Raw genomic sequence first — 16,450 nt, 5'->3', positions numbered from 1 at the left:
CCTGCGAAGTGTGACCTCTGACTCCACGTCATGCCACGCAGTGCGCACAGCCGAGGACAGGGGGAGATGAACAGGGGGAGCCGGGCAGCGTCTGAGCCTCCTGAGGATGCTCATCACTGCCCAGCATTGAAAAAACAAAGGGGCTTCCTAATCCCAAAATCCCCAGGATTGGAAGCCCCAATCCCGGGACTGAATCCCGGACCATTTTTGGCCAAAATCCTGGGATCCCGATCCCGGGATCGGCCACCCTAATTGTAATTGTACACAGCCTGGTGCTGACATTCATTTTTAGAGCAGGTCTATAAAACAAAAAGGATTTGTCCGTTCCTTCCATTACATTTCATAGAAAGACAAAGCAGATATCCAAAAGGAAAGCTTCCGTACATTTTTATTAAAATACACAAAGTAAAAGAACCCTCCAGAATGCCACCTCCATAGTTACAAATTAAAATCTAATTGCACAAAATGCTAAATAAATTAGGTGATTGATTCTTGCAAAAAACAAAAACAAAACTTAGATATACAGTATATATTTAAGAAGCTTTGGATTTATTTATTGTTTTATATTAAAGAATATTTTTTGGATTTATTTGTTTTATATTAAAGAATATCCCCCCCCCCCCCTCAAATATTTTGTTTAATCAGGAGCCTGTTCTATGTCTCTGCTATGGCCAGCGCTATAATCTGCTGGACCTAGTGCCTTACCCAGCCATATCGTAGTGTTGGGAACAGTAATATCAGTGTAAATGTTTGGCTAATAGGTTAATAAGAATCAGACAGTGTACAATAATACCATACCTCCCAACATGACCCTCTTCAGGGGGGACACAATGCTCTGCTTCTGGACCTCTGAATTTACGATTACCATCACCTGTGCTGAAATACCTTTCTTATCCATTAACCTGTTCAATACAGGTGTCGGCAATCATATATTAAGAGGGAAATCCAGGAGCAGAGCATTCTGTCCCTCCTGGAGAGAGGGTCATGTTGAGAGGTATGATAATACTGTAGAGAGTACTAAAGTATATAGAAGTTTTTCCTTTATTAGCAGAACAGCGGGTGGATCATCTATGAGCCTAATTCAGACCTGATTGCAGCAGCAAAATCTTCCTCTAATGGGCAAAACCATGGCACTGCAAGGGGGGGGGGGGGGATGTAACATGTGCAGAGTGAGTTATTTGGATGGGGTGTGCTTCTGCGATCAGCTCTGAATTACCCCCTATATGTATACAGATGCTAAACTTAGAAAAAAAAAAGTACAGTCAGTGCAAGAATTGCTACCCATGTGCCAAGCATGGCATCTCCCATCATATGGCTCATATGTATTTAATAAACTACTTGTGTTATATTAGTTATGTAGCTCTCTTTACAAACACCGCCATGCTGACCTGCGCATATAACTCCAACATAAGGTGTACTCTGGAGGTGCAGTGGACACCTGATCACGCTACAACCACCCACCTCCGTTCTACGTTAGTGGTAGTAGGCTTAAGCTAGGCAACACATTATACAATTATTGGGCCGATTTGCCAATAATTGGAAGAACGGCCAAAGTTATTGTATAGTGTGTACGAACGATCGTGTCGACGTTTTCGCTGATAATTGTGGAAAATCTTGCCCCCACACACACACACACACACACACACACACACACACACACGAGTGCTCGATTTTACGATCTATCGTCCTAAACCAAAAATCTCGGCCACAATCTCCCAATATCTAGCAGTGTGTGCATTTTAAATATTCTTCCCATATTTCCTATGTTTTCCTGTCACTATGTCATCCACCTTGTGGGCAGACATATGCAAATGCAGTGTGACATGTCAGAAAATTGGTAACTGAAAAAAAATCTTTTAGTGTGTAGCTCAGATATTGGTGCCTACAATTTCCTGAAAAATTGTCCAATTGTCAGGCCGACCATAACAAATCTGACAGTGTGTACCTAGCTTTATACTAGAACAACACAATCCATAAGCTCCATCACATTGTGAATCCCTGGTACTGGTAGAATTCATTTAAATGTTTTCAGGAAAAAGTTTATTTTAATTTTATTTAAGGCTCTTGGGACCAGCAAATAAAACATTTTCCTATATCATCATACCATTTTTTGCACACAACAATTCAGTGCGGAGCCGTAGCCAGAACTTTGTGGGCCCCATAGCAACATTTTGAAGGGGCCCCCGTCCCAATGCTTCTAGAGAGACACTTCTCTGCAGCAGTTGTTAATATTATGCCCCATAGTAGTGCCCTAGTTTCTTTTATGAATCGTATTAGTGCTTAAGTTCACCCTATGTCACATTTCATAGCTGCCAGTACACATTATGCCACACAGTACCACCAATTCACATTATGATATATAGTGCCCCCCCGTTCATATTGCGCCTCATTGTAGTGCCACGGTTCATATTATATAACATTAAAATGCCCTCCAGTTCATTTTATACCACACTACAATGAGCAGGTCCAGGGGCATACCGAGATATATTGCAGGCGCCAAGGAAAAAGTTTGAAAGGACCCCTACGTACCACCCAATGGTGAAAAATGTATATAACACATGTAACTGTGACAAGAAAGGTGGGCCCCTCTCAGCTCTGGGCCCCATAGCAGCTGCACTGCCTACACCTATGGTAGCTGCGCCCTTGATTCAGTGAATAATAGGCAAAGAGGTTATGACCCTGAGGACTCTTAAGGTTAAAGAGCAAATAAACTCATTAGTGGACAAGAATACATTTCAAATAGGTCAAATTGTATAACTGAAGTGTTTAAAATGACAATATCCAGCTTATTGCCTCACTCAGTGGATGCATACAGAAAGCATTTTACACTGCAGTAACTTTCCAATCACAAGGGAATAGGGAAGGAAACGAGGTACAGTGGGCCGATGCCTAAAGCTTCAAAGACTGGCTTGTAGGCTCCTAGGTAACAGCAGTGCTCTGTAGAAATTGTCAGATTGTACTACCAGAGCATAACCAGTGACATCACTACACACTCGAAAGGGAATGCTCTCATTTGAAATTACTGTAATTTTTCTTTTTTTATATACAGTACTATGAAGATGCCAAATATATCTCTGCTGCATGAGTTACCAAATGACGAGTCAAGTAGCTTTTTAACACAAAGCATTTCCCACATTTGGAACACTTGTGGGGTTTCTCGCCCTTGTGAATCTTCAGATGCGTAACTAGCCCTGATCGACCAGTGAAGCATTTACCACACTCACTACATGAAAATGGCTTTTCTCCCGTGTGAATCCGCTGATGTACGATAAGACCAGAGCGATCTGTGAAACACTTCTGACAAACGGAGCAGGAGAAAGGCTTTTCTCCCGTGTGAATTCTCTGGTGTGTGATAAGGCTGGCCTTACTGTTAAAAGATTTGCCACACTCCACACAACAAAATGGCTTCTCTCCCGTATGAATCCTCTCATGTGCAACGAGATGGGAGCGACTGGGAAAACACTTCCCACATCGACGACACGGGAAGGGCTGCTCCCCTGTGTGAGTCCTTTCATGTATAGAGAGTGCAGAGCGATCAGTAAAACATTTACCACAGACGGAGCAAGAAAATGGCTTCTCTCCCGTGTGAAGGCGCTGATGAGTCGCAAGATTTCCGTTGCTGGCGAAACACTTCCCACATTCCACACATACAAATGGCTTCTGCTTAGTGTGAATCCTCTGATGTGTGGCAAGGTTTGAGCTACTGGTAAAAGATTTCCCACACTCAGAGCAAGAAAACGGCATCTCTCCTGTGTGAATTCTCTGGTGCGTAGTAAGATGGGAGCGGTTAGCAAAACGTTTCCCACAGTCAGAACACGTGAAAGGTTTTTCCCCTGTGTGAATTCTCTGGTGCGTGTGTAGGCCTGACCGATCCGTGAACCTCTTCCCACAATCCGCACAAGCGAATGGCCTCTCCCCAGTGTGAATTCGCTGATGCGCGGTGACATTGGAGCGGTTACTGAACCGTTTCCCGCAGACAGGACAGGCGAAAGGCCTCTCTCCCGTGTGAATTCGTCGGTGCGCCACTAGTTCTGACTTCCGTATGAAACATTTGCCACATTCGGGGCAGGAAAACGGCTTCTCTCCCGTGTGAATTCTCTGATGTACGTTGAAGTGCGTTTTGTGGTTATAGGATTTGCCACAATAAGAGCATACATAAGAACAGCGCATCTGGTTTATACGATCCCCAGTACTGGTTTCTGCCTCATTACGAGAATTACAGTCACTCATAGTGTTGTCTGACATTATAATGCTGTGTAGATCCAATGCCGTTCCAGTATGTGCGCCGTCTATGACACTTCCTCCTGCATGCGTGACAGACTCTTCACCTTTCTTATAATCTGCTGTACCTTTAGTCTGTACTTGTTGTTTGCTCAGGTTGCAGTCGTCTTTAACATGTCCGACCTCACGTGAGGTCACATGTTCCTCAGTAGTGAAATGTTTTTCCTCACAAATCAACGACTTTTCCTCCATATTACTGGATGTAGTTATTGTCTCACCTGTGCACGTATACATTTCTGTGTCTGGAAGATGCTCTCCTTCCCAGGCTGAATCCTCGATAACATATCTCACAGGGTGCCCTTTTCTCTTTCTTTGTTTGGTTTTATTTATGGATTGTCTGCCGTGTGGAGTCTTAATGCTAGAATGATCTGTTCCACCATCTTGTGTAGTAACTGGGCTAGTCAAACCGTGAGAATAACTTCTGCCACTGTAACCATCTGTTATAAAAAGAAGATTTTTTTTTTAAAGTCATAGTAACACAGTAAATTACTAGGGGCCCATTTATCAACGAGTGCTAAAATTCATTGCGAATGTAAATGGTGCTCCTGCGAATGAGCTCTGAACTGTAATGACAGTTAGGGGCTGAACACATGACAGGAGCTGATTGGCTGGAGCACCATTTATCATACGCAATGAGTTATCACTCACAACGAGTTTCATCACTTGTTAATAAATGAGCCCCCTAGTGTGCAAGATTCCCCCCCCCCCCCCCCCACTTCAACAGATTATTCTGCTCTGTTGCATTCTAGTTTCTAGTTGGTAGTACTGCAAGCCTCAGTCTTAGGTCCTCTGCTTTTCTCAATCTATACCTCATCTCTTGGCAAACTAATCATCTCTCTTGGATTTCAGTATCATCTGTACCTGAATGATACTCAAATCTATCTATACTCCCTCAGATTTGTCACCATCTGTATTTGTCTGTGTTGCTGATTGTGTTTCTGCAGTTTCCTCTTGGACGACATCTCACCACCTCAAACGTAATATTTCCAAAACAGAATTAATTATATTTTCACCAGCCAATATTAGTTAACCTGGTATCTCAATCACTGTTGAGAACTCAACAATCAACCCTACCTCATAAGCTCACTGCCTAAGTGTTGTCCTTGACTCTGAACTGTCCCTTTGTTCCCCACATTCAGGGAGCTGTTCATGAAGCAGTGAAAAGTGTGGAGAAGTGAGCCAGTGGAGAGGTTGAGAACCAATCAGCTGCTACGTATAATTTTATAGAATGCATTTTGTAAATGTTTCCTCAACACTGATTGGTCACCATGGGCAACATCTCTACTGGCTCACTTCTCCACACTTTTCACTGCTTCATGAACAGCTGAATCTGTTTCAAAATCATGTTACATGCATCTAAAAAACATCCAAAATACAACCATATCTTTTACAGGACACTGCAAAAACTCTAATCCATGCTCTCATTATCTCCTGCATTGATTATTGCAATAATGCTACATGTGCTCCATATTTATCGGAATGTGTGTATATATAGTGCTATAATAATAAAAAAATTTAGATTAATGTTACCGTATTATTTCTATATCTTTGTTCCTATATTTGGTCACTGATCCCATTGTTATGACAACGCTGAATAGACAGTTCGGTAGACATGTTGCTGGACACAAGTACCAGAAATGTTCCCGGTCAAGCGAACAAATGTTTATCATCCATCTCTGCATTTTCAGCTAACTTTACATAAGGTGCTTGATTCAACTTTACTCCTTAGACGGGATGTCTTTCGTTATGAACTGGATGGGTGTAAAACACCTAATATATAACTGATAACCAAGAGTGATACCGCTTCTCTGTGCATTACCTGCAGCGCAGAATATGAGGTATATCTTACCCGAAATGCTGTCCGGTTGAATATTATCCATTACAATCTTGTTACGACCCTTAGTGTCTATCTGAAATAGATGGAATTACATAATTAAGCCTGTTATCCTTATACGGTTAGAATGTGGACTGCAATGGATGTTATCGCCTGCAGAAAATCACATGGTCAGAATCTCAGGGAATATGTAAGATAAATAATAAGATTTTACTTACCGGTAAATCTATTTCTCGTAGTCCGTAGAGGATGCTGGGACTCCGTAAGCACCATGGGGAATAGACGGGCTCCGCAGGAGATAGGGCACTTTAAGAAAGCTTTGGATTCTGGGTGTGCTCTGGCTCCTCCCTCTATGCCCCTCCTCCAGACCTCAGTTAGAGAAACTGTGCCCAGAGGAGATGGACAGTACGAGGAAGGATTTTGTAAACCTAAGGGCGAGATCCATACCAGCCACACCAATCACACCGTATAACTTGTGATAAACTACCCAGTTAACAGTATGAACAACAACATAGCCTCGGGTCAACTGATAAACTATAACATAACCCTTATGTAAGCAATAACTATAAACAAGTCTTGCAGAAGAAGTCCGCACATGGGACGGGCGCCCAGCATCCTCTACGGACTTCGAGAAATAGATTTACCGGTAAGTAAAATCTTATTTTCTCTAACGTCCTTGAGGATGCTGGGAGTCCGTAAGGACCATGGGAATTATACCAAAGCTCCCAAACGGGCGGGAGAGTGCGGATGACTCTGCAGCACCGATTGAGCAAACAAGAGGTCCTCCTCAGCCAGGGTATCAAACTTATAGAACTTTGCAAAGGTGTTTGACCCCGACCAAGTAGCAGCTCGGCACAGTTGTAGTGCCGAGACCCCTCGGGCAGCCGCCCAAGAAGAGCCCACCTTCCTAGTGGAATGGGCCTTAACCGATTTAGGCAATGGCAATCCTGCCGAAGAATGCGCCTGCTGAATCGTGTTATAGATCCAGCGAGCAATAGTCTGCTTTTGAAGCAGGAGCGCCAACCTTGTTGGCTGCATACAGAACAAACAGAGCTTCGGTCTTCCAGATCCTAGCTGTTCTTTTCACATAAATCTTCAAAGCCCTGACCACATCCAGGGACTCGGAATCCTCCAAGTCCCGTGTAGCCACAGGCACAACAATAGGTTGGTTCATATGAAAAGATGAGACCACCTTGGGCAGAAATTGAGGACGAGTCCTCAACTCTGCCCTATCCACGTGAAAAACCAAGTATGGGCTTTTATGTGATAAAGCCGCCAATTCTGAAACACGCCTTGCCGAAGCTAATGCCAACAACATGACCACTTTCCATGTGAGGTATTTCAACTCCACTGTTTTGAGTGGTTCAAACCAAGGTGACTTGAGGAAACGTAACACCACGTTAAGATCCCAAGGCGCCACCGGAGGTACAAAGGGAGGCTGAATATGCAGCACTCCCTTCACAAAAGTCTGTACTTCAGGAAGAGAGGCCAATTCTCTTTGAAAGAAAATGGATAAGGCCGAAATTTGGACCTTTATGGACCCTAATTTTAGGCCCAAATTCACTCCTGTTTGAAGGAAGTGAAGTAGACGGCCCAAATGGAACTCCTCCGTAGGAGCAGCTCTGGCCTCACACCAAGAAACATATTTTCGCCATATACGGTGATAATGTTTCAACGTCACGTCTTTCCTAGCCTTGATCAGGATAGGAATGACCTCCTCCGGAATCCCCTTTTCCGCTAGGATCCGGCGTTCAACCGCCATGCCGTCAAACGCAGCCGCGGTAAGTCTTGGAACAGACAGGGCCCCTGCTGCAGCAGGTCCTGCCTTAGAGGAAGAGGCCACGGATCTTCTGTGAGCAACTCTTGCAGCTCCGGCTACCAAGTCCTCCGTGGCCAATCTGGAACAATGAGGATTGTTCTGACCCTGCTTATTCTTATTATTCTCAACACCTTGGGTATGAGAGGAAGAGGAGGAAACACATAGACCGATCTGAACACCCAAGGTGTCACCAGAGCGTCTACCGCTACCGCCTGAGGGTCCCTTGACCTGGCGCAATACTGCTTTAGCTTTTTGTTGAGACGGGATGCCATCATGTCTATTTGAGGCAGTCCCCACCGACCCGTGATCTGTGCGAAGACTTCTTGATGAAGTTCCCACTCTCCCGGATGCAGGTCGTGCCTGCTGAGGAAGTCCGCCTCCCAGTTGTCCACCCCCGGGATGAACACTGCTGATAGTGCGCTTACATGGCCTTCCGCCCAGTGTAGAATCCTGGTCGCTTCTGCCATGGCCACTCTGCTCCTTGTTCCGCCTTGGCGGTTTATATGAGCCACTGCCGTGACATCGTCTGACTGAATCAGAACCGGTTTTCCCAGAAGCAATTCCTCCGCTTGACGCAGGGCGTTGTATATGGCCCTCAACTCCAGGACGCTGATGTGGAGACAAGTCTCTAGATTTGACCAGAGACCTTGGAAATTTCTTCCCAGTGTGACTGCTCCCCAGCCTCGGAGGCTTGCGTCCCTGGTCACCAGGACCCAGTCATGAATGCCGAACCTGCGACCCTCTAGTAGGTGAGCACTGTGCAGCCACCACAGGAGAGATACCCTGGTCCTGGGAGACAGGGTGATCCTTTGATGCATTTGTAAATGGGACCCGTACCACTTGTCCAAGAGGTCCCATTGAAAAGTCCTCACATGGAACCTGCCGAAGGGGATGGCCTCGTATGAAGCCACCATCTTCCCCAGAACCCGTGTGCAATGATGCACTGAAACCTTTTTTGGCTTTAATAGGTTCCTGACCAGGGATATGAGCTCCTGAACCTTTTCGATCGGAAGAAAAACCTTTTTCTGGTCTGTGTCTAGAATCAGGCCCAAAAAGGTCAGACGCGTTGTAGGGACTAGCTGGGACTTCGGTATATTGAGAATTCAGCCGTGTAACTGCAACGTCTTCATGGACAGAGACACGCTGTACATCAACTTCTCCCGAGTTCTCGCCTTTATGAGGAGTTTGTCCAAGTATGGGATAATTGTGACACCCTGCCTGCGCAGGAGCACCATCATTTCCGTCATTATCTTGGTGAAAATTCTCAGGGCCGTGGAAAGTCCAAACGGCAACGTCTGAAATTGGTAGTGACAGTCCTGCACTGCAAATCTCAGGAACGCCTGGTGAGGGGGGAATATCAGAACATGAAGGTAAGCATCCTTTATGTCCAGGGACACCATCCAATCCCCCCCCCTCCAGGCTGGCGATGACCGCCCTGAGTGATTCCATTTTGAACTTGAACCTCTTCAAGTACAGGTTCAGGGATTTTAGGTTTAAAATGGGTCTGACCGAACCATCTGGTTTCGGGACCACAAACAGGGTTGAGTAATATCCCTCTCCTTGCTGGAGATGAGGAACTGTGACAATCACCTGTTGCATATACAATTTTTGGATTGCTGCCAACACTAGCTCCCTCTCTGACGGGGAAGCCGGCAGAGCCGATTTGAAAAACCGGCGAGGAGGCAAGTCTTCGAATTCCAGCCTGTATCCCTGAGAAACAATCTCTAATGCCCAGGGATCCACCTGCGAGTGAACCCAGACGTGGCTGAAAACCGAAGACGAGCCCCCACTAGATCTGCCTCCCCCCGGGAAGCCCCAGCGTCATGCGGTGGACTTTGCAGATGCAGGGGAGGACTTCTGCTCCTGGGAACTAGCTGTGTGCAGCTTTTTTCCCTTGCCTTTTCCTCTGGCAACAAAGGACAATCCCCGTACCTTCTTGCTCTTATTGGAACGAAAGGACTGCATTTGATAATGAGGTGCCTTTTTTGTATGCTGCGGGGGGGACATAAGGTAAGAAATTCGACTTACCAGCCGTAGCAGTAGAGACAAGGTCCGAGAGGCCGTCTCCAAACAACTCCTCCCCTTTGTAAGGCAAGGACTCCATATGCCGCTTTGAATCGGCGTCTCCCGTCCACTGTCGGGTCCACAAGAGCCGCCTAGCAGAAATAGACATAGCGTTTATTCTGGAGCTTAATAAACAAATGTCTCTTTGAGCATCTCTCATATACAAGGCAGCATCTCTGATATGCTCTATGGTCATTAAAATGGCATCCCTATCTAAGGTGTCAATCTCCGTAGATAAGGAATCTGCCCATGCCACAACAGCACTACAAACCCAGGCCGACGCCATAGCCGGTCTAACAATAGTACCTGAATGAGTGTAAATGTGCTTCATGGTAATTTCCTGCCTGCGATCAGCAGGATCCTTGAGGGAAGCCGTATCCTGAGAAGGCAGTGCCACATTTTTGGATAAGCGTGTCAGCGCCTTGTCTACTTTAGGCGAAGATTCCCATCGTATCCTTTCCGTTTGTGGAAAAGGATACGCCATAAGAATCCTTTTGGGAACTTGTGGTCTCCTATCTGGAGATTCCCAAGCCTTTTCGCACAATTCGCTCAGCTCAAATGAGGACGGAAAGGTGACCTCAGGCTTTTTCCCTTTATACATGTGTACCCTCGTGTCAGGGACAGGGGGTTCCTCAGTAATATGCAAAACCTCTTTAATGGCAATAATCATGTACCGAATACCTTTTGCCACCCCCGGCTGTAATTTTGCATCTTCATAGTTGACACTAGAGTCAGTATCCGTGTCGGTATCTGTGTCATCGATCTGGGATATGGTGTGCTTCTGAAACCCCGAAGGTCCTGGCGCCACAGGGACAGGCATGGACTGGCTACCTGACTGATCCCTAGCTTCTGCCTTGTCTAATCTTTTATGCAATAGATTGACATTTGCATTCAAGACATTCAGCATATCCACCCATTCCAGTGTCAGCGTTGCCGACGGTGACATGACATTCAAGCACTCCCCCTCCACATTAAGCGAGCCTTCCTTGTCAAACATGTCGACACACGCGTACCGACACACTTCACACACACAGGGAAACTCTTTTCTGAAGACAGTATCCCCTTTAAGGCCCTTTGGAGAGACAGAGAGAGAGTATGCCAGCACACAACCCAGCGCTATACCCCTGGAAAAAAAACACAGGATGCCCTTTTCCAGAAGAGCTGAGTAGTAATAAAACGCCAATTATGTGCCCCCCCCTCTCCTTCAAACCCCCTTTAACCGTGTGTAAAGCAGGGGAGAGTCCGGGGAGTTTCCTCTTAGCGGTGCTGTGGAGAGAAAATGGCGCTGGTGAGTGCTGAGGGAGAAGCCCCGTCCCCTCTGCGGCGGGCTTCTGTCCTGCTCAAAGTTATTAAAAAATGGCGGGGGCTCTTTTATATACATGTACAGTGCCCACCTGTACATGTATATTGTCTTTTGCCATAAGAGAGGTGTTATATTGCTGCCCAGGGCGTCCCCCCTGCGCCCTGCACCCTTACAGTGATCGGAGTGTGTGAGGTGCGTGGAGCAATGACGCACAGCTGCACTGCTGTGCGTTACCTCAGTGAAGCTCTGAAGGCTTCTGCCGCCTGAGACGTCTTCTGACTTTGTTTCTTCTGGCTCTGTGAGGAGAACGGCGGCGCGGCTCTGGAAGTGAATGCCCAGGACGAACCTGTGTTCACCCCCTCTGGAGCTAATGGTGTCCAGTAGCCGAGGAAGCAGAGCCTATCATTTAAGAAGGTCTGCCCCTCTCTCCTCAGTCCCTCGATGCAGGGAGCCTGTTGCCAGCAGTGCTCCCTGTAAAAATATAGAAAAAATCCAAACAAAAATGCTTTCTAGGCAGAGAACTCAGGGGAGCTCCCTGCAGTGTGCACCCATTTCCCTCTGGGCACAGTGTAAAACTGAGGTCTGGAGGAGGGGCATAGAGGGAGGAGCCAGTGCACACCCAGAATCCAAAGCTTTCTTAAAGTGCCCTATCTCCTGCGGAGCCCGTCTATTCCCCATGGTCCTTACGGAGTCCCAGCATCCTCAAGGACGTTAGAGAAAGGAGATATAGCAATAGGATGCTAGTATAAAACAGATAAAAGAAATTTTAAAACCCAAGCCACGTTGAGCAGGAGAGCTTTCCATGCACATTAATGTATCTGTCCAGTGTCGGACTGGGGCATGTAGGGCCAACCGGGGGAATACAGTGGTAGGGGCCTATGTTTAGGGGTGTGGCCAGTCTCTAGAGGGGGTGTGCCCAGCTGCCACATTGGTTTGCCTAACCATTTTGCAAGTGTTAGTCCCCTAGATAAATATATACAGTAAATACTGTATTGCATGCATAATAATGTACTAGATTAGTAACAGCACAGTCTGGAACCTGATGCCTAGAGGAGGGGGTGGGTCCCCAGGCAGTAGGGCCCACCGGTGGTTCCCCTGTACCCCTGTGGGCCAGTCTAACCCTGTATCTGTCTCTGAATGCTGGGTAACATATACATGTTGGACGGTGTGTTCCCAGCTTTAGGCCTGTGATCAGCAGAGCTATATTTTAGGGCAGAATTTATCACAGTGCAATAGCCGTAAGAGTACACCTGGAACTGTCAGGAGAAGGCACTTCTCCATTAGTAACATCGCTAATTTTCCCTCTCTCCCCATAGAGATGGACAGAAAAATTAGCAATGCTAAATTATCATATATGTATGTGCACAGCTGAACATGGCGGCAGCGGCACATCGCACTGAACTCCATTCTATAGGCGGTATTCAATTCTTTTCACCCCCCTTCCACACCCATTCTGTTTCTGCCCTCGAGAACGTGGTATCATCATTTCTAGCTCGCTACCCCCGGTGTGCCGATATGCACGATAACGGGGATCATTTTAGAAAGGAAATTGGGCGCGATATATCATTTGAATACCGCCCTATGGGGGACATTTACTAAGCAGTGATAAGAGTGTAGAAGTGAGCCAGTGGAGAAGTTGCCCATGGCAACCAATCAGCACTGAAGTAACATCTACAATTTGCATACTATAAAATTACAACAGAGCTGCTGATTGGTTGATGGGGCAACTTCTCCACTGGCTCACTTCTCCACTCTTATCACTGCTTAGTAAATGTCCCCCTATATGTCCAATTGCTCTGAAAATAGGGGATTAGGTGAAAGCTAGAACGGACTGGACTAGCTACCTGCAGAAACCTTGGCCGCTTTGGAGCACTATGTCACTATGTGCACCATTTGCTGTGTGACAGCTGTCACATACATGGGGACGTGCATGGAGAGCTTCTCAGCAACGAGCCGGTCTGGTGTTCCGGAGTCCGGACCGTTCCAGCAGTGCTGCGCCCATTCTCTCTCTGCCCGAGTGCAGCAGCTGCAGGTCAGAAGGGGGCTGTAACATCTCCCTGCACCATTTGCTGTGTGTCATACACAGGGACATGCACAAAGAGCTCCATAGCGGCACAGGTCGCTGATCCGGCGTTCCGGAGTCTGGACCGTTCCAGCTTTCACCCAATCCCAAAAAATAGTTGGCCCAGTAAGTTTAGGTGAGTAGGCAACTGTGATAAATTGGAATCATACATTGTAAGCAGGCTGGGCTCCAAACTAGGATTAAAGACCTTGCAATGAAACAGCCAAAAATCAGGCAGATTCTTTGTTTAAATGGACAGTAATAATGTGTCCACCCTTCAAACATGTGACAGAGTGCAGGCAATGGCATGCTGCACCAACATGCAGTATATTCCATCATAGGCACTCCTCTGCCTCCACTGCCTGCTGGTAAACCAGGTGCAGCTGATTGCAATCAGGCACAGACATGGCTGTTAAACATTTACAGATCAGTGCACAGATTATTACGCCCGACCGCCCAGCACTAACCTGCTGCTGCAGCCAGTCTGTTGCCGGCGGCGCTACTACTAACTGACCGGAAACCACTCACCGGAATAATAATTTCCGAGACCAATGTGGGGTGAGAGGGAGGGCAAATGCACAGAGAATTATGTTGCGTTCCAGCTATTTCCTGGAAATGCGTGTCATGCCTCTCTCTCATACACAGTACTGTACGAGGTATCACATGATCAGGAGTCCATTGGGGGGATGCCGGGATTTGTAGTTTCGCTGATCTACAGCGTTTCATAAAGAGACTGAAGGCTGCAGAATGGTTGATGCTAGATTCAAGGGTCGTCAGACTAAAAATGCCCTAGCGGTAGCGTCTACATTCTCTTCGTGCAGAGGACGTTTCCCATAACCCCCTGGGTCCATGTCACAATCTATTTGGAATAGAAAAGTGTGGCGCCTAGCTATGTCGAAGGGCTGGTGTCGTGTGTAATGCTGATAGTATTAGTGCACACATTATAAATGCTGCTGCTGGACAGTAGACGTGTTGGTACAAAGAACGTGTTAAGACAGGAGCTGAGGTTTTTATTTATTCATTTCTCTTTTTTTTTGCCTATGGCCTTTTAAACGGTTTACAATTTCCATCCTCTTCTTCTCTCGTCTCACTTCTCTCTTCTTCTCCCAGTAAACTGGATACCCAACCTTCCCTGCTGGAGAAGACTCCAAAACGCCCCCTGCCAGAGTAGAAGGTCTTAAACCCAGTGCACCCCCTCCCCCTCTACAGCTTGAAGTGAAAATAAGGGGAGAGAGATGAGAGGAACAGGGGCCCTAATTCAGATTAGTACCTGAACTCAATGGTTTTACATACCCATCTAATGGTGGATGATCTGTGCATTTGCAGGACCCAGTCTGCGCATATGCAGAACAAGTCCTGCGATCATGCTTGCAGTGCCCAGACAGCCGCTATGGCTTTTTGGGGGTGGTGCCGAGGCCAGGGTCTGCCAACGCACATTTCCTGGCCTTGTTTACAGAGCTGCGGCGGCCAGTCTGCGTAATCTGAAGGTTACTCAGCTAGTCGATAGACCCGTGGCGTTAGACGATGCTGCACCAGTCACATATGCCTGCAGGAGGTGTCTGTTTACACTAGAACCCTACCTGCTGCATTAGCATATGTTAGCATCTCTGCTGCGTGCAAGGATGCTTTAGCGAAGTTTACAGCATCCAAATCAGAATCAGGCCCAGGATATGAGAGAGGTGGGAGGATGAGGACGAGAGAAAGATGGGAGGAAGAGAGATTAGAGAAAGAGGAGGATATAGTTTTGAGAGAGAAGGGAGTTAGGGGGGGGGGAGAAAATATAGGGAGAGGCATGGGGAGAAAATATACTTTTGCATACAAGCTGTGACTAAAGAGTGTTTTTTTTATGTTTGAAAAAAGGTACTTTAACTACTGAAGATACAGTAGCCAGATTAGTATCTCTCTCGTCTATTAATACCCCTTTCAGACAGAAACTGAAATGATATGGGGGGGGTGTGAAGCCTTTCTAGCAGGTAATTTCATTAAAAAAACAGGTCCTTTTTCTGTGTGAAAGGATCAACCCAGGTTGAAATTCCCTGAACTTCGACCCTGGAATTATGACACGGGTTGACCCTTTCACACAGACAAAATACCTGTGTTGATCTGCAAATTACCGGGTCGAAATTCTTGACCCGGTAATTTGCTTGTCCGTGTGAAAGGGGGGGTCAGGCAGGTCCCGGCAAAAACTACCCGGCACTGAAATACTGGGTAATTTCCAGGACTTTCAGACTTTTCTATCTGAAAGTGGTATAAATGACTGGAATGGACTACTCTGGTGATACAAGTTCAAGGTCAGAAGAAGTAGGGATGCACAAATGAAGAGTCCTCATTGATAATCTGCACTGATGTAGTATTGATATGCTTCAGTAAATGGCAAAGACTATGATATAGCAATGTGATCGATTGCGTAATATATACAATGTGTGGCTGTGTAGTGAAATGATCTACGCCGTTGTAGTAATAATAATAATAATAATAATAATAATTTTATTTATATAGCGCTCTTTAACCAACAGGACTCAAGGCGCTTTACAGACATCAAAAACAATGCACATAATACAGAACAAATAAGTAATACAGTAATAGAAAAGCCACACAGACATAAAAAGAAAACCTAGAGCGCACAGTTAGCATAATACAGGATTGGTGTAGGCATTTTTGGGCAATAACTTCCACGGGTTGTGTATTCCACCCTCACAAGGTACCAGGTGCAGCAACCGTCTTGGGCGCACTGTGTAGAATTACCCAGGGTGGAATAGGCTAATCCTAGAAGAGATGCCACAAAATAGGGAGATTGCAGCGTCCTAACGCTCAGAGTGGGGTCCCAACAAAACCGTCAGGTCCATGTATTTTTTATCCCATCCACAAGCATACCAGATGAAGTAGCCATGTTGGGCGCACTGTGGGAGGTGAGCCGTACAAGGGCCCAATGCATATATGGGAAAACTGACACTTGTAGTATGATATACCCTGCATGGAAAGATCCTCGTGATGTACATCCTGCCCGCGGAGGAACCATCCGAGGCTACCATCTGGGGTGCACTGCGTAGGTTGCTACTGTGAAATCAGTGGCAGTACACATTACAG

General features: G+C 46.3%; 1 protein-coding gene across 1 annotated transcript; it reads right to left on the bottom strand.

The window, feature by feature from the left end:
* Window positions 1-362: 362 nt before the first annotated feature.
* Window positions 363-14,679, bottom strand: LOC135054860 (gastrula zinc finger protein XlCGF26.1-like). The gene is made up of 3 exons (XM_063958264.1): window positions 14,657-14,679; window positions 6,131-6,191; window positions 363-4,718 (listed from the first exon to the last, which is right to left on the bottom strand). Exons 2-3 carry the CDS (start codon window positions 6,159-6,161, stop codon window positions 3,052-3,054), a joined length of 1,698 nt encoding a protein of 565 aa, XP_063814334.1. The 5' UTR covers window positions 6,162-6,191; window positions 14,657-14,679; the 3' UTR covers window positions 363-3,051.
* Between the last annotated feature and the right edge of the window lie 1,771 nt (window positions 14,680-16,450).

Source organism: Pseudophryne corroboree, chromosome 3, assembly GCF_028390025.1.
Source record: "Pseudophryne corroboree isolate aPseCor3 chromosome 3, aPseCor3.hap2, whole genome shotgun sequence".
Taxonomy (NCBI): Eukaryota; Metazoa; Chordata; class Amphibia; order Anura; family Myobatrachidae; genus Pseudophryne; species Pseudophryne corroboree.
The sequence above is the reverse complement of the archived record's forward strand: the minus strand, read 5'-3'. Positions and strand labels throughout refer to the sequence as shown.

Bases quoted from the DNA above. Each gene is read 5' to 3' on its own strand.
- LOC135054860 (XM_063958264.1), bottom strand. From the start codon at position 6,161: ATGGATAATATTCAACCGGACAGCATTTCGG. The intron at 4,719-6,130 runs GTAAGATATACC...TTTTTATAACAG, and splicing joins TCAACCGGACAGCATTTCGG to ATGGTTACAGTGGCAGAAGT.